We start from the raw sequence: 18,413 nt of genomic DNA on the forward strand, positions 1-18,413 counted from the left end.
GGAGACATGCCCAATGTCTTCAGCCTCCTCAGGAAGTACAGCCGTTGTTGGGCCCTCTTGACCACCTGTGTGGTGTTGAATGTCCAGGTGAGGTCCTCCTGTGTGGTGTTGAGTGTCCAGGTGAGGTCCTCTGATGTGGACACCCTGCTCACCCTCTCCACCTCGAGCTCCCGGATAGACAGTGGATGATGAGGTCTCCTCTCCTTCCTCCTGTCCACTATCATCTCCTTTGTCTTGTCAGTGTTAAGGGAGAGGTTGTTGTCCTCACACCAAGCCACTAGACCAGCACCTCCCTCCTGTAAGCCGCTTCCTCCTCCCCTGTGATGCTCCGATCACAGCGGTGCCATCTGCCAACTTCAGGATGATGTTGTCCTTGTGGGAGGCGACACAGTCATGTGTGAACAAGGTGTAGAGGACGGGGCTGAGGACACGTCCCTGAGGGGGACAGTGTTGGTGAGGAGGCTGACTGAAGTCCTGTTTCCAATCCTGACAGTCAGGAAGTCTAGGAGCCAGTCAGGAAGTCTAGGAGCCAGTCAGGAAGTCTAGGAGCCAGTCAGGAAGTCTAGGAGCCAGTCAGGAAGTCTAGGAGCCAGTCAAGAAGTCTAGGAGCCAGTCAGGAAGTCTAGGAGCCAGTCAGGAGGTCTAGCAGCCAGTCAGGAAGTCTAGGAGCCAGTCAGGAGGTCTAGGAGCCAGTCAGGAAGTCTAGGAGCCAGTCAGGAAGTCTAGGAGCCAGTCAGGAAGTCTAGGAGCCAGTCAGGAAGTCGAGGAGCCAGTCAAGAAGTCGAGGAGCCAGTCAGGAAGTCGAGGAGCCAGTCAGGAAGTCTAGGAGCCAGTCAAGAAGTCTAGGAGCCAGTCAGGAAGTCGAGGAGCCAGACAGGAAGTCGAGGAGCCAGACAGGAAGTCTAGGAGCCAGTCAGGAAGTCTAGGAGCCAGTCAGGAGGTCTAGGAGCCAGTCAGGAAGTCTAGGAGCCAGTCAGGAAGTCGAGGAGCCAGACAGGAAGTCTAGGAGCCAGACAGGAAGTCTAGGAGCCAGTCAGGAAGTCTAGGAGCCAGTCAGGAAGTCTAGGAGCCAGTCAAGAAGTCTAGGAGCCAGTCAGGAAGTCTAGGAGCCAGTCAGGAAATCTAGGAGCCAGTCAGGAAGTCTAGCAGCCAGTCAAGAAGTCGAGGAGCCAGTCAGGAAGTCTAGGAGCCAGTCAGGAGGTCTAGCAGCCAGTCAGGAAGTCTAGGAGCCAGTCAGGAAGTCTAGCAGCCAGTCAGGAAGTCTAGGAGCCAGTCAGGAAGTCTAGCAGCCAGTCAAGAAGTCTAGGAGCCAGTCAAGAAGTCTAGGAGCCAGTCAGGAAGTCTAGGAGCCAGTCAGGAGGTCTAGCAGCCAGTCAGGAGGTCTAGGAGCCAGTCAGGAAGTCTAGGAGCCAGTCAGGAAGTCTAGGAGCCAGTCAGGAAGTCTAGGAGCCAGTCAGGAAGTCGAGGAGCCAGTCAAGAAGTCGAGGAGCCAGTCAGGAAGTCGAGGAGCCAGTCAGGAAGTCTAGGAGCCAGTCAAGAAGTCTAGGAGCCAGTCAGGAAGTCGAGGAGCCAGACAGGAAGTCGAGGAGCCAGACAGGAAGTCTAGGAGCCAGTCAGGAAGTCTAGGAGCCAGTCAGGAGGTCTAGGAGCCAGTCAGGAAGTCTAGGAGCCAGTCAGGAAGTCGAGGAGCCAGACAGGAAGTCTAGGAGCCAGTCAGGAAGTCTAGGAGCCAGTCAGGAAGTCTAGGAGCCAGTCAGGAAGTCTAGGAGCCAGTCAGGAAGTCTAGCAGCCAGTCAAGAAGTCTAGGAGCCAGTCAGGAAGTCTAGGAGCCAGTCAGGAAGTCGAGGAGCCAGACAGGAAGTCTAGGAGCCAGACAGGAAGTCGAGGAGCCAGACAGGAAGTCTAGGAGCCAGTCAGGAAGTCTAGGAGCCAGTCAGGAAGTCTAGCAGCCAGTCACAGAGGGAGGGTTGCAGTCCCAGTGTGTGTAGTTTGTGGGGGATGACGTGTTAAATGCTGAGCTGTAGTCCACAAAGAGGATCCTGATGTAGGAGTCTGTGTTCTCCAGAGAGCATCCTGATGTAGGAGTCTGTGTTCTCCAGAGAGGATCCTGATGTAGGAGTGTGTGTTCTCCAGAGAGGATCCTGATGTAGGAGTGTGTGTTCTCCAGAGAGGATCCTGATGTAGGAGTGTGTGTTCTCCAGGTGAGAGAGGGAATAGTGGAGAGCAGCAGTGATGGGACCATCTGAGGTGGACCTGTTTGGCCCATATGCACATTGCAGGGTCAAGTGTCTCTGGTAGGCTGCTCTGAATGTGGGCCTTCACCAGCCTCTCCCAGCACTTTGCATGATTGGAGTGAGTGCTACTGGCCTGTACTCATCCAGACAGGTGGGGGTCTTTTCTGGAGGAGGGACGATGGTTGTGGTTTTGAAGCAGGTGGGCACAACGCTCTGGCTGAGGGAGAGGGTGAATATGGAGGTGAGGACATCAGCCAGATGATGGTGGTGATGATGATGATGATAATGATGGTGATGATGATGGTGATGGTGATGGTGGTGATGATGATGATGGTGATGATGGTGGTGGTGATGATGATAATGATAATGATGATGATGGTGATGGTGATGATAATGGTGATGGTGGTGATGATGAGGATGATGGTGATGGTGGTGATGATGATGATGGTGATGATGAGGATGGTGATGGTGGTGATGATGAGGATGGTGATGATGATGAGGATGATGATGAGGATGGTGATGGTGGTGATGATGGTGATGGTGGTGATGATGAGGATGGTGATGGTGGTGATGATGAGGATGGTGATGATGATGATGAGGATGGTGATGATGATGATGGTGGTGATGATGATGAGGATGGTGATGGTGGTGATGATGAGGATGGTGATGATGATGATGATGATGGTGGTGATGGTGATGATGATGGTGATGGTGGTGATGATGATGGTGATGATGATGATGATGATGATGATGATGATGATGATGATGATGATGATGATGATGGTGATGGTGATGGTGATGAGGATGGTGATGGTGGTGATGATGGTGATGGTGATGGTGGTGATGATGATGGTGATGATGAGGATGGTGATGATGATGATGATGAGGATGGTGATGGTGATGGTGGTGATGGTGATGGTGGTGATGATGATGATGATGATGATGATGATGAGGATTATGGTGATGGTGGTGATGATGATGAGGATGATGATGATGATGATGGTGGTGATGATGGTGGTGGTGATGATGATGATGATGATGGTGGTGATGATGATGATGATGATGATGATGATGATGATGATGATGATGATGATGATGATGATGATGATGATTCTTGTGCTCCAGGTGTGTTCCAGCTGCCAGCACACGGGAGCAATCCTGGGATGCTTCCAGAAGAGCTGCAGCAGGAATTATCACTTCCGATGTGCCATCCAGTCCGGTACATATGTCCCACCAAAATAAAAGCCTTTATTGATTGAACACATTTCAATGTATCATACCTATAAACACTTGATGAACGATGGATTTAGGTCACAGCTCAAAATTTAAGGAAAGTTCAACTTGAGGTCTTAAACTGGAATTACGTTGGAATAGTTTCCTCAAAAATATAAAAGGAACCTGAAACTTTCCTGATGTAGAGAAAAAAACCTGCATCTTCTAGAAATAATGAAGAATAAATAAACGTGATTTCTGATTCAGTGTTTTTCTTTTTCAGGCTGCATCTTAAATGAGGAAAACTTCTCCATGAGGTGTCCTGAGCACAGGGTAACTACAGGAAGTGAAACAGGAAGTGGAGGAGCTGTGTGGCCTCCAGGGGGCTCCAGCACACTTTCATCACCGCACTCAGAGCCAGAACGATCTTTTAGAGGCTTTTTATCACTTATTAATAGTCATTCAAACAGTAAAATCTGATTAAGTCATAGGGTTAGTCTTTCTTTCTGTTTGTATTTTTGACCCCCGCAAAAAACCTTGAACTATTCATTTGGTTGTGGAAAGTGTTTTGAATCACTTTGTTTTTCATGTTTTAAAGTTTTCTTTTTCATAAATTCTAACATTTTTTGACCAAAGTAAACATTTTTCACCAATAACTATGATTAAAACGAGTCTGAATGTTTCCTAATAAGCATTTAAATAGTACACGAAGTGCATTTATTAGATTTGGTAATCTAATTCAACTCAGCTGAAAGTGTCAGATCATTTGTTAAAATTGTGGATTTCATGTTTTGGCAGAACAAACCATCCACCAAGCAGATGCAGAGGTGACCCGGAAGACGAGGGGAGACGCTGGAGGTTCGTCCACCAGCTTTTTAAAAATGTTACACAAACTCCTTAAGTCTCCTGATCTCCGAGGCCAGGACCCTCTTGTTTTTGTAATGTTTATTCTTTTTTTATTTTTGGTTTTTCTGTCCCGGGTGGGATTTGAGGCCCAATTTGACCAACTAAACATGCAAAAATGTTGACTTTTATTTAACACACTCAAAGACTAGCGGTAGAATGAAGGACATGTCAAAACTAACCCCCAGAGTGCGAAAATGTCTCTCTTTTGCCACCTAGAAAAATCTAAACGGCCACCACAGCCTGTAGCAATGTCGTAGAGAGATCAAATCAAAACTCAACTGTTTGTCTCATCGAGACCTAAAATTCATCCAATTCAAAGTCTGCAATTTGCTTATGAAAGTATGATTTTAACCCCAAAACGCCCCTCAACCTCTGTGGAAGAATACATTTGACCCCATAAACATGCTCACATGCTCACCAAGGGGGGGAGGGGGGAGGAGGGAGGAGGGGGGCGACGGGCGACGGGCATGGAGCAGCATCCCAAGGCTTTCACAAACAAATGAACGCACAATGCTCCTTAAGGCTGTTTAATGCTGGATTACTGCAGACCTGGTTTTTGTCATGTCAGACTTGTCTGAGACTCGCCTTTATGGCTGCGTGGCAAGCAGGGAACACACACACACACACACCCACACCCACACACACACACACACACACACACACACACACACACACACACACACACACACACACACACACACACACACACACACACACACACACACACACACACACATAAAGCAGAAACAGATTGTACACTACTCAACCATTTTAATAAGTTGAAAAATAACATGAATGGATTATAAACCCATATATAAGATAGAACAAGATATAACAATAGACAAGTTATCAATCAGAACGAAATCAATTTTTTAAAATTAATTTCAGGCATATGGCACTTCAAATGATGTAATTACCAATATCCATAGTCTGTATATACACACAGACAAAGACATAATTTGTACAAAAATACCAAAAAAGAAAAAAAAATATATATACAGCCTATGATGAGAATATGAATGAATGATACCTTATGAAAATATATTCACAGAAAACAGATAATCTATATTTTTAAGTATATACACACACACACATGTCGGTTGTTGTTGACGTGTCCGGAGCGCCGCACGGCACAGTGTGGCCAAATGACGTCATTTTAGCTGCCATGCCCTTCCGTGTGGCTCTGCTCACACGGACATCACCATTCCGTGAACCCCCACATTTGTTTGACGACAGTAGAGCCTGTGAGGAGCGACCCAGTAAGACCGACACTCCCTACTGAGCGGACACTTTTTTTTAACATTTCACTGTATTTTGTGCAGAATGTTTCATCAGTAAACACAAGTTAGTAACACAGTTTGTTCAATTGAGCTGATATTTGGGGTACAGCCTAAAGGGGCCCTAAAGGGTTATGGATCACTAGCTAGTTAGCTGGGTCATGCAAGGGTAGTTATCTTAGCAGATTAGCAAATGAGATAAGACCAGATTCCAGGTCAGGGACACCTGGGGATACTACCTGTATGACTTTCAGGTTGATAACATTTCAGGTTTCAGGACCTGGATTGCTATTGTTTTTCGGCCATTTTTATTTTTTGTCTTGAGACTCCTGACGCCTTTTCAAGCTCCAATCTGATCATCAAGATTGGTGAAAAATGTAAGGAAATGTAAAAAACTAACCCCCAGGCTGCCAAAATGTGCTCTCTAGCGCCACCTAGAAACACTCAAATGGCCACTATCATCTGTAGAAATGTCGTAGGGCAATCCAAAAAATACTCAATTGTTCGTCTCACCAAGACCTACAAATCCTGTGCCGATACCCCGGACCTAAATCCAACAGGAAGTCTGCAATTTGCCTTTCAAAATAAGATTTTCACCTAAAAAAAGGCCCTCAGGAAAACAATATCTCCTCCAAGGGCGAAGGTGGTCTCAGCTTCAAGATAGTCTGATCAGACAGAGGAGACTCTACATACATCATTGAGTCAGATGGAGCGCGATCATGCGGCTGAGTCAAACAGCGCCTCCAAGTGCCTAAAGTTGTAAATGATGTAAAATCTGGCCCACACAATCAATCAACTATCGATCAACTTGATTTAGCAGCCTCAGCTGAAACAAAGTGCTGTACATTGTAAATAAAAATATAAGTCGCAAAATAAAAACATCCATCCATCCATCCATTGGCTACCGCTTTATCCGGGGCCGGGTCGCGGAGGCAGCAGTCTGAGCAGAGTTGCCCAGACTTCCTTCGCCCCAGACACTTCCTCCAGCTCCTCCGGTGGCACCCCAAGGCGTTCCCAGGCCAGCCGAGAGACATAGTCCCTCCAGCGTGTCCTGGGTCTGCCCCGAGGCCTCCTACCGGAGGGACATGCCCGGAACACCTCCCTGGGGAGGCGTCCGGGGGGCATCCGAAATAGATGCCCGAGCCACCTCAGCTGGCTCCTATCGATGTGGAGGAACAGCGGCTCTACTCCGAGCTCCTCCCTGGTGACTGAGCTCCTCACCCTATCTCTAAGGGTGACTGAGCTCCTCACCCTATCTCTAAGGGTACGCCCAGCCACCCTACGGAGGAAGCTCATTTCAGCCGCTTGTATCCGGGATCTCGTTCTTTCGGTCATGACCCATAGTTCATGACCATAGGTGAGGGTAGGAACGAAGATCGACCGGTAAATCGAGAGCTTCGCTTTTTGGCTCAGCTCCTTCTTCACCACGACGGACCGATACAACGTCCGCATAACTGCAGACGCTGCACCGATCCGCCTGTCGATCTCACGCTCCATCTTTCCCCACTCGTGAACAAGACCCCAAGATACTTAAACTCCTCCACCTGGGACAAGGGCACTCCACCGACCTGGAGGGGGCAAGACACCTTTTTCCGGTCGAGAACCATGGCCTCGGATTTAGAGGTGCTGATCTTCATCCTAGCTGCTTCACACTCGGCTGTGAACCGTGTCAGTGCACGCTGAAGGTCCAGGCTTGATGGGGCCAACAGAACCACATCATCCGCAAATAGCAGAGATGAGATTCTGTGGTCCCCAAACTGGACCCCCTCCGGCCCCCGGCTGTGCCTAGAAATTCTGTCCATATATATGATGAACAGAACCGGTGATAAAGGACACCCCTGCCGGAGGCCAACGTGCACTGGGAACAGGTCCGACTTACTGCCGGCAATGCGAACCAGACTCCTGCTCCGGGAATACAACGACCGAACAGCCCTCAACAAGGGACCCCGGACTCCGTACTCCCGGAGCACCCCCCACAGGACATCTCGGGGGACGCGGTCGAACGCCTTCTCCAGATCCACAAAACACATGTGGACTGGTTGGGCGAACTCCCACGAACCCTCAAGCACCTGGTGGAGGGTATAGAGCTGGTCCAGTGTTCCACGACCAGGACGAAAACCGCATTGTTCCTCTTGGATCCGAGGTTCGACTAACGGCCGGACCCTCCTCTCCAGTACCCTGGAATAGACTTTCCCGGGGAGGCTGAGGAGTGTGATCCCTCTGTAGTTGGAACACACCCTCCGATCCCCCTTCTTAAAGAGAGGGACCACCACCCCGGTCTGCCAGTCCAGAGGTACTGTCCCCGCCCGCCACGCGATGTTGCAGAGACGAGTCAGCCATGACAGTCCCTGCACATCCAGAGACTTAAGGAACTCTGGGCGAATCTCATCCACTCCCGGTGCCTTGCCACCGAGGAGCTTAGCAACAACCTCGGTGACTTCAGCTTGGGAAATGGACGAGTCCACCTCTGAGAACCCAGCCTCTGCTTCCTCAATGGAAGACGTGGTGGTGGGATTGAGGAGGTCCTCGAAGTATTCCTTCCACCGCCCAACAATGTCCCCAGTTGAGGTCAACAGCTCCCCACGTCCACTGTAAACAGTGTTGGTCCACTGCTTCCCCCGCCTGAGGCGCCGGACGGTTTGCCAGAATTTCCTCGAGGCCGACCGAAAGTCCTCCTCCATGGCCTCTCCGAACTCCTCCCAGACCCGAGTTTTTGCCTCCACCACAGCCTGGGCTGCGGCTCGCTTGGCCTGCCGGTACCTGTCGATTGCCTCGGGAGTCCTATGAGCTAACAGTGCCCGGTAGGACTCCTTCTTCAGCTTGACGGCATCCCTTACTTCCGGTGTCCACCACCGGGTTCGGGGATTGCCGCCACGACAGGCGCCAGAGACCCTGCGGCCACAGCTCCGAGCAGCAGCTTCGACAATGGAAGTGGAGAACATGGTCCACTCGGACTCAATGTCTCCAACCTCCCTCGGGATCTGTGAGAAGCTCTCCCGGAGGTGGGAGTTGAAGGCTGCGCGGACGGAGGGCTCGGCCAGATGTTCCCAGCAGACCCTCACAACACGTTTGGGCCTGCCGAGTCTATCCGGCCTCCTCCCGGTCCAGCGCATCCAACTCACCACCAGGTGGTGATCAGTTGACAGCTCTGCCCCTCTCGTTACCCGAGTGTCCAAGACACGCGGCCAGAGATCAGATGACATGACCACAAAGTCTATCATTGACCTCCGGCCAAGGGTGTCCTGGTGCCACGTGCACTTATGGACACCCCTGTGCTCGAACATGGTGTTCGTTATCGTCAAACTGTGACTAGCACAGAAGTCCAATAACAGAACACCACTCGGGTTCAGATCGGGGAGGCCGTTCCTCCCAATCACCCCCTTCCAAGTCTCGCTGTCATTGCCCACGTGGGCGTTGAAGTCCCCCAGGAGAACAATGGAGTCCCCAGTTGGGGCACTATCCAGCACCCCTCCCAGGGGACTCCAAGAAGGTTGGGTACTCTGAACTGCTGTTCGGTGCATAGGCCGAGACAACAGTCAGAGACCTGTCCCCTACTTGTAGGCGTAGGGACGCAACCCTCTCGTTCACCGGGGTGAACTCCAACACATGGCGGCTGAGCTGTGGGGCAATAAGCAAGCCCACTCCAGCCCGCCGCCTTACACTCCGGGCAACTCCAGAGCAGTGGAGTATCCAGCCCCTGTCGAGGAGCTGGGTTCCAGAGTCCAAGCTGTGAGTGGAGGTGAGCCCGACTATATCTAGCCGGTATCTCTCAGCCTCCCTCACAAGCTCGGGCTCCTTCCCCCCCAGTGAGGTCACATTCCATGTCCCCAAAGCCAGAGTCCGTGTCCGGGGATCGGGTCGTCGAGGCCCTTGCCGTCGACTGCCACCCAATCCACACTGCACCCGACCCCTACAGCAGCCTCTGTGGGTGGTGGGTCCACAGGAGGATGAGGAGGAGGGGCCCGCGTCGTCCCTTCGGGCTGAGCCCGGCCGAGTCCCGCGGGCAAGAACCCGGCCACCAGGCGCTCGCGTGCGAGCCTCCACCCCAGGCCTGGCTCCAGGGTGAGGCCCCGGCTGCGCCAAACCGGGCGACGTCACCTTGCTCCTTGTGATTGTGTCCATGGGGTCTTGTGAACTGCTTTTAGTCTGACCCGTCGCCTCGGACCTGTTTGCCTTGGGAGACCCTACTGGGGGGGCAAGCCCCCCGGCAACATAGCTCCGAGGGTCATTCGGGTGCTCAAACTCCCCCACCACGATAAGGCTGCAGTTCAAGGGGGAGATAAAAACATTAAAACAATAAAAACAATAAGATGTTAAAACAATAAACAAAACATAAAAGGTTAAAACAATAATAAAAAACAAAAAAACAAAACAAAGGCACTAAAAGCAGACCAGAGTCTCACGCTGAGGTAAAAGGTATGGGGGTGATGTGCTCCAGTTAAGAGGCGAGCAGCAGCGTTCTGCACCACCACACAGACTGAAAGAGGACAAATTTTCCTCTCAAGAAATGTAGTTTTATCCAAATATTGGCCCGAAAACTGTGGATTCAGAGGACTTAACAAGCTAACAGGCTGATGTGGGCTTGGTGGACCAGATAACATGCTCATGTGTACTGTGACATAATGCTAATGCTTTCAATGCTTGATAATGCTTATGCTAAGCTTGTTAGCCGAGCATATTAGCATACGAGATAAGACCAGATTCCCGGTCAGGGACACCTGGGGAGTAACCTGCTAGTTAGCATGCAAACAAATTTTGTGAGGTCCAGACCACTTTTTTTTTTTATCCTGTCTACTGTGCCAGTGTGAGTAATTTAATCTGCTGAAAATGTTTCCACATAGGCATAGCATAATAATAATAATGATGATAATTACCATACTTGCTGGACTACAAATTTCACCTTGTACAAAAATAGAAGAAATGTGGATTTGTGCAGCTGTCGGCTAACACAAAGTGTGGTCACAAGAAGTATATCTTCATCCATCATTTCTCAAAACCACTCAACTTGTTGTTAACACAAATAATTCACCCTGTCGCCATGGTGACTCAGAGCTGCCCCCTCGTGGACGAGAAGTGTAACGGCAACGACAAAATAGAGTGCTGTAGTGTGTGTGTGTGTGTGTGTGTGTGTGTGTGTGTGTGTGTGTGTGTGTGTGTGTGTGTGTGTGTGTGTGTGTGTGTGTGTGTGTGTCAGGTCTCCTCATGCAGCGACCTGCCTTCCACTCGACGGTTTATCTGATGCTGGTTAACACACTCGCTCGAGCAGCAGGTGAACCTCCTGGTAAGATCGCACACGCGCACACACACACACACACACACACACACACACACACACACACACACACGTGACTTTAATTTTGCTTTGTCTTCTCTCTTAGGTGAAGCACCTCACAGATGCTTTATTCTCCACTTCCAGACTTCAGAGTTTAAATGAGCTTTATGAAGATGTTAAGAAATATTTCTCTGAGAACCTTTGTTTTGTTTTTATACAGTTTTTTTTTTCTACTTTTTTATTCCTGGTTTTTGAGTCTAATTTATTTCTGCCGCCGCGTGCACATAGTCATAGGCACACTTTACAGGATCATATTGACTTTATTTGAAGTTATTTATAGTTTATAAGACTAAGGCTCGTGTCACTTTAAGAAAAACTTTAATCTTCAATTTATATTCATTATTTTTTTTTCTACATTTTTAAATACATTACAGTCATTGTAGTATTGTGCTTTTATAGAGAAAATAGAAAAGCCCGACATCCACATGAGCAGCAGGTGTGTTTGTGACTGTGGAAAGAAAAACTCCTCTAACAGGAGAAACTTTGCAGTTTATGTTCATTCTTAAAGAGTTGAATTATGTTCAGGCGTCAGGTTTGAATGTTTCTCAGCTCCCAGGAGATTTAAAAAAAAGATCAAATACGGCAGAGTTTGGATCTAAAAAATCTACCGGGGACGGGGGGTTGTTTTCTTTTTTTGAGCTCTTAAAAACTGCTGTTAAAGAATTAATTCCACAGTTCGCAATAGTTCTGAAGCAGGTTCGTATTTAGTTGAAAAAAATATACAATTATTTCACAGAAAAAGCTGGGTGATTAATTGAGTGTGATAGAATAAAACACAAATTCAGAAAAACAAGCAGAAATTCTTTCGATTAAAGAGTTTCTTTGTTAGAATTCTTTGAAAAAGACAACAAAAAAAACTGAAATGTTAAGAGCTGGAGACAGAAAACTTTGATTTAATTCAACAGAAATGATTTAAATTCTTGAATTAAAATCATAGAAGTTGTTCTGCTAGTTGTAAAAAAAAAAAATATCCAAATGTTATTAAACATTTTAAAAAGGAGCAAAAATAGGATGAAAGTTTTAACAGTTGTTTGAGGATTTCCTCCAAAAACTCACGTCTGATGTTACAGTTCTGTTTGTGCTTCTTTCACACAGAAATGACATGTTTTAACAGAGTTCAAGTGTTTTCTGCAGAAGCAATCAAGCGTTGAACTCACAAACCTAAAAAAAAATCTGCTGGTTTGATTCGGTCGACTCATGTTGTAAACTTTACGTTCTCATTCCTACTGGTTTCTCACTGCACTTTCTCTCCTTTAAGTTTAATGTTATTTAATAAAAGTTATTTCAACTGAACCTTTGTGTTTCTCTTCAATCCAAACAATCAAAACCTTTATGACTCATTTATGCCACGTTTCAAATGCAAAGTTTCCCATTTGCACAGCATCGTTTTGAAAATGATGTTCGTTTCTACGGAAACGCGAGAAACACAGTAGTTCTCATGTCGGGACATGAAATGGTGCCATTTTTTGTTTTTTTGTAATGAAACCACAGACATGCAGCGGACATCAATATGCAGTTTAAAAGAGAACTTAAATTACTTTTTCTAAATTGGTAGTTCCAAAGATCAGCCAAACTTTATGACCTCCAGGAGGAGCAGGAATTGAAGGTCTTATTACATAATTATGGGATTTTCTTAAAAAAAAAACAAAAAAAAAAACACCCACATTTTGTAACTATTGCAATATGTAATCTGTCAAAGTGCGTTAGAAAATGCATTAAAAATGTTATTACAAAATGCGGCAGATTATTGCATAATGAGTTGAACATTTATTACATTATTACATATTGCACTGTTATTGCATCATGCGGCACACCATGGTCTAATTGTCCAATCTTACAATTACTGATGTTTCTCTACGTTGATAAAAAAAAGTCTTCAATGACACGGATCCACAGATACACCTTGTTCAAAGCTGCTATGAGCAGCCAGACCTGTAGGGGGCAGTGCAACGAGAAGCATCAAGCCATGAAAGCCAATTAGAATCCTGGAAAAACAACTGCAGTCACAAATTGTGATGTAAATATCCGGTTGCCCTCTTTATATGCAAACAGAAACAGTTTTTCTAAAGCTCCACTGTGGGCGGAGTTTTAAGGAATCATCACTTGTCGTGAGTCAGAGCTGCGTTTATGTGTAAATGCAAGAAATGCAGAGAAATATCACCGTTTTGTAAAAACCCGGAGCGACATTTGACATTGGACAGTCCGTCTGTTCAGCTGGGAGTAGATAGAAACGGTTTTTAAACAAATGTAGGCCCCGCCCACATGCCGCCATTTTATTAACTCCAGTTCTTGTCCGATCATTTTTTTTTTTTTTAATGGGTTCCAGAGGGGACAAATTAGAAAACTCGGCCAAGACTTGGACATGTGAATGGGCAAGACGCACATTAACTGAAAATGATGATGTCATGGCAACGCCCCTTAACCTATAACCCCTCCTCCCTCTCAGTGACATCACCGTATAACAATAATGGTGGATTACCTGCTGCAGCTCAAGCACTTACTATTGTGTTATTTGTTAAATGAAATTAATTCCCGCAATTTCTTTGAACAATTAAGTGGTCTTACTGTACCCTGACCATTTCTTTTATTGATTTGGAGATCTTACATCTGTTTATTATTTTTTTTTAAATGTTGCCCCAATTTTCACAATTTCGAGACCTCTGTTTTTTCTCCGATTACTTTTTTTTTACCACACCCCCTGAGTTATTGTGATGACCACACCCCCTGAGTTATTGTGATGACCACACCCCCTGAGTTATTGTGATGACCACACCCCCTGAGTTATTGTGATGACCACACCCCCTGAGTTATTGTGATGACCACACCCCCTGAGTTATTGTGATGACCACACCCCTGCGTTACTGTGATGACCACACCCCTTGTTACTGTGATGACCACACCCCCTGAGTTACTGTGATGACCACACCCCCTGAGTTACTGTGATGACCACACCCCCTGAGTTACTGTGATGACCACACCCCTTGTTACTGTGATGACCTCACCCCCTGAGTTACTGTGATGACCACACCCCCCGAGTTATTGTGATGACCACACCCCCTGAGTTATTGTGATGACCACACCCCTGCGTTACTGTGATGACCACACCCCCCGAGTTATTGTGATGACCACACCCCCTGAGTTATTGTGATGACCACACCCCTGCGTTACTGTGATGACCACACCCCCTGAGTTATTGTGATGACCACACCCCTGCGTTACTGTGATGACCACACCCCCTGAGTTACTGTGATGACCACACCCCCTGAGTTACTGTGATGACCACACCCCCCGAGTTACTGTGATGACCACACCCCTGAGTTACTGTGATGACCACACCCCCTGAGTTACTGTGATGACCACACCCCCCGAGTTACTGTGATGACCACACCCCCAGAGTTACTGTGATGACCACACCTCCTGAGTTACTGTGATGACCACACCCCCAGAGTTACTGTGATGACCACACCCCTGCGTTACTGTGATGACCACACCTCCTGTGTTATTGTGATGACCACACCCCCTGAGTCACTGTCATAACCACACCTCCTGAGTTACTGTGATGACCACACCCCTGAGTTACTGTGATGACCACACCCCCAGAGTTACTGTGATGACCACACCCTCTGAGTTACTGTGATGACCACACCTCCTGAGTTACTGTGATGACCACACCCCCAGAGTTACTGTGATGACCACACCCCTGCGTTACTGTGATGACCACACCCCCAGAGTTACTGTGATGACCACACCCCTGCGTTACTGTGATGACCACACCTCCTGTGTTATTGTGATGACCACACCCCTGCGTTACTGTGATGACCACACCCCCTGAGTTATTGTGATGACCACACCCCTGCGTTACTGTGATGACCACACCCCCAGAGTTACTGTGATGACCACACCCTCTGAGTTACTGTGATGACCACACCCCCAGAGTTACTGTGATGACCACACCCTCTGAGTTACTGTGATGACCACACCCCCAGAGTTACTGTGATGACCACACCCCTGCGTTACTGTGATGACCACACCTCCTGTGTTATTGTGATGACCACACCCCCTGAGTCACTGTCATAACCACACCTCCTGAGTTACTGTGATGACCACACCCCTGAGTTACTGTGATGACCACACCCCCAGAGTTACTGTGATGACCACACCCTCTGAGTTACTGTGATGACCACACCCCCAGAGTTACTGTGATGACCACACCCCTGCGTTACTGTGATGACCACACCTCCTGTGTTATTGTGATGACCACACCCCCTGAGTCACTGTCATAACCACACCTCCTGAGTTACTGTGATGACCACACCCCCTGAGTTACTGTGATGACCACACCCCCAGAGTTACTGTGATGACCACACCTCCTGAGTTACTGTGATGACCACACACCCTGATTTACTGTGATGACCACACCCCCTGAGTTACTGTGATGACCACACACCCTGATTTACTGTGATGACCACACCTCCTGAGTTACTGTGATGACCACACCCCCTGAATTACTGTGATGACCACGTCCCCTGTAACTGTGATGACCACTGTGATGACCACACCCTGTTGCTGTGATGACCACACCCCCTGTTGCTGTGATGACCACACCCACTGTTGCTGTGATGGCGATGGCCACCTGGCGGACGCATCGCTTCGCCACCGACTCTGGGAGTCCCACCTCGAACAATAAACACAAACCCAATCAAACTTGGACACTGTCACGGGTCGATCTCAAAGGACGCTGCAATCTGCACTCTGCTAATGTCGACTAAACATGTAGCCTCAGCATATCGGTTGCATATGAAGTATAAATTAGGCTTCATGGCATTTAACAAGTACTCAATACCAGCAAGTATCTGAAGTTTATAGCAGTACTTAACAGTCTTGCTGGCTCCTTAGCTTTTCTTTCTCTCTTCCGTTGCTGTTGAACAGGCCACGACGAACTCCTGGGCGTAGTACTGGTCGGTCTCGAAGACAATGCCATACATGTTGATGATGAAGGGACAGGGCGACAGGTAGAGCTCCCTCAGGAAGCTCTTCAACTTCGTGGTCTTCTTCTTCAGGAACTTCAGGGCCATTTTAGTGCCTGACGGGAGGAAAACACCAGCAAGCGTCAAATGGCGCTACGTAATTCTCCAGCTCTCAGCTCCACTCTGTGATTTAATACGCCGCTGCCTAATCGCTGGCAGGAAACTTAATTAAGACCACGATGAAAGATTTAAAGGCTCTACGCTGAATTATAAGCCAGTGCCCATATTCACGAACCGTCTCAGGGAACTCTTATCTTGTCTTAAAAATCCCTTAGCAAGGATTAGCTTAGCTTAAAAGTGACTTAGGAGGTGTTTAAGAGTAACTCTCAGCAAGCAGCTGAAGGCTGAAGCCCCCCCCCCCCCCCGAGCTGCAGTGAAACACTGTGACACCTGTCTCCAGGTGAGCTGCAGTAGAACACTGTGACACCTGTCTCCAGGTGAGCTGCAGAACAACACTGTGACTCCTGTCTACAGGTGAGCTGCAGAACAACACTGTGACAGCTGTCTCCAGGTGAGCTGAAGTAGAACAATGTGACACCTGTCTACAGGTGAGCTGCAGTAGAACACTGTGACTCCTGTCTACAGGTGAGCTGCAGTAAAACACTGTGACACCTGTCTACAGGTGAGCTGCAGTAGAACACTGTGACACCTGTCTCCAGGTGAGCTGCAGTAAAACACTGTGACTCCTGTCTACAGGTGAGCTGCAGTAAAACACTGTGACACCTGTCTACAGGTGAGCTGCAGTAGAACACTGTGACACCTGTCTACAGGTGAGCTGCAGTAGAACACTGTGACACCTGTCTCCAGGTGAGCTGCAGTAAAACACTGTGACACCTGTCTACAGGTGAGCTGCAGTAGAACAATGTGACACCTGTCTACAGGTGAGCTGCAGTAGAACACTGTGACACCTGTCTCCAGGTGAGCTGCAGAACAACACTGTGACTCCTGTCTACAGGTGAGCTGCAGAACAACACTGTGACACCTGTCTCCAGGTGAGCTGCAGTAGAACACTGTGACACCTGTCTACAGGTGAGCTGCAGTAAAACTGTGACTCCTGTCTACCGGTGAGCTGCAGTAGAACACTGTGACTCCTGTCTACCGGTGAGCTGCAGAACAGCACTGTGACAGCTGTCTCCAGGTGAGCTGCAGTAGAACACTGTGACACCTGTCTACAGGTGAGCTGCAGTAAAACACTGTGACACCTGTCTACCGGTGAGCTGCAGTAGAACACTGTGACTCCTGTCTACAGGTGAGCTGCAGTAAAACACTGTGACACCTGTCTACAGGTGAGCTGCAGTAGAACACTGTGACTCCTGTCTACCGGTGAGCTGCAGTAGAACACTGTGACTCCTGTCTCCAGGTGAGCTGCAGAACAACACTGTGACTCCTGTCTATAGGTGAGCTGCAGAACAACACTGTGACAGCTGTCTCCAGGTGAGCTGCAGTAGAACAATGTGACACCTGTCTACAGGTGAGCTGCAGTAGAACACTGTGACACCTGTCTACAGGTGAGCTGCAGTAAAACACTGTGACTCCTGTCTACAGGTGAGCTGCAGTAGAACAATGTGACACCTGTCTACAGGTGAGCTGCAGTAGAACACTGTGACGCCTGTCTCCAGGTGAGCTGCAGAACAACACTGTGACTCCTGTCTACAGGTGAGCTGCAGTAGAACAATGTGACACCTGTCTACAGGTGAGCTGCAGTAGAACACTGTGACACCTGTCTCCAGGTGAGCTGCAGAACAACACTGTGACTCCTGTCTACAGGTGAGCTGCAGAACAACACTGTGACTTCTGTCTCCAGGTGAGCTGCAGTAGAACACTGTGACACCTGTCTACAGGTGAGCTGCAGTAAAACACTGTGACTCCTGTCTACAGGTGAGCTGCAGTAGAACAATGTGACACCTGTCTACAGGTGAGCTGCAGTAGAACACTGTGACACCTGTCTCCAGGTGAGCTGCAGAACAACACTGTGACTCCTGTCTACAGGTGAGCTGCAGAACAACACTGTGACTTCTGTCTACAGGTGAGCTGCAGAACAACACTGTGACACCTGTCTCCAGGTGAGCTGCAGTAGAACACTGTGACACCTGTCTACAGGTGAGCTGCAGTAAAACTGTGACTCCTGTCTACCGGTGAGCTGCAGTAGAACACTGTGACTCCTGTCTACCGGTGAGCTGCAGAACAGCACTGTGACAGCTGTCTCCAGGTGAGCTGCAGTAGAACACTGTGACACCTGTCTACAGGTGAGCTGCAGTAAAACACTGTGACTCCTGTCTACCGGTGAGCTGCAGTAGAACACTGTGACTCCTGTCTACAGGTGAGCTGCAGTAGAACACTGTGACACCTGTCTACAGGTGAGCTGCAGAACAACACTGTGACACCTGTCTACCGGTGAGCTGCAGTAGAACACTGTGACTCCTGT

General features: G+C 48.3%; 1 protein-coding gene across 1 annotated transcript in view; it reads left to right on the top strand.

The window, feature by feature from the left end:
- Window positions 1-12,248, top strand: part of LOC308141234 (uncharacterized protein) — a 19,649-nt gene extending 7,401 nt beyond the window's left edge. The window contains exons 4-8 of the mRNA XM_080511316.1: window positions 3,360-3,453; window positions 3,730-3,779; window positions 4,245-4,304; window positions 10,824-10,910; window positions 11,008-12,248. Coding sequence (XP_080367442.1) covers window positions 3,360-3,453; window positions 3,730-3,779; window positions 4,245-4,277 — 177 coding nt within the window. The 3' untranslated portion in view covers window positions 4,278-4,304; window positions 10,824-10,910; window positions 11,008-12,248. The remainder of the gene's footprint in view (window positions 1-3,359; window positions 3,454-3,729; window positions 3,780-4,244; window positions 4,305-10,823; window positions 10,911-11,007) is intronic.
- Window positions 12,249-18,413: the final 6,165 nt, after the last annotated feature.

This window comes from Blennius ocellaris (assembly GCF_963422515.1).
Source record: "Blennius ocellaris genome assembly, chromosome: 16".
Lineage (NCBI taxonomy): Eukaryota > Metazoa > Chordata > Actinopteri > Blenniiformes > Blenniidae > Blennius > Blennius ocellaris.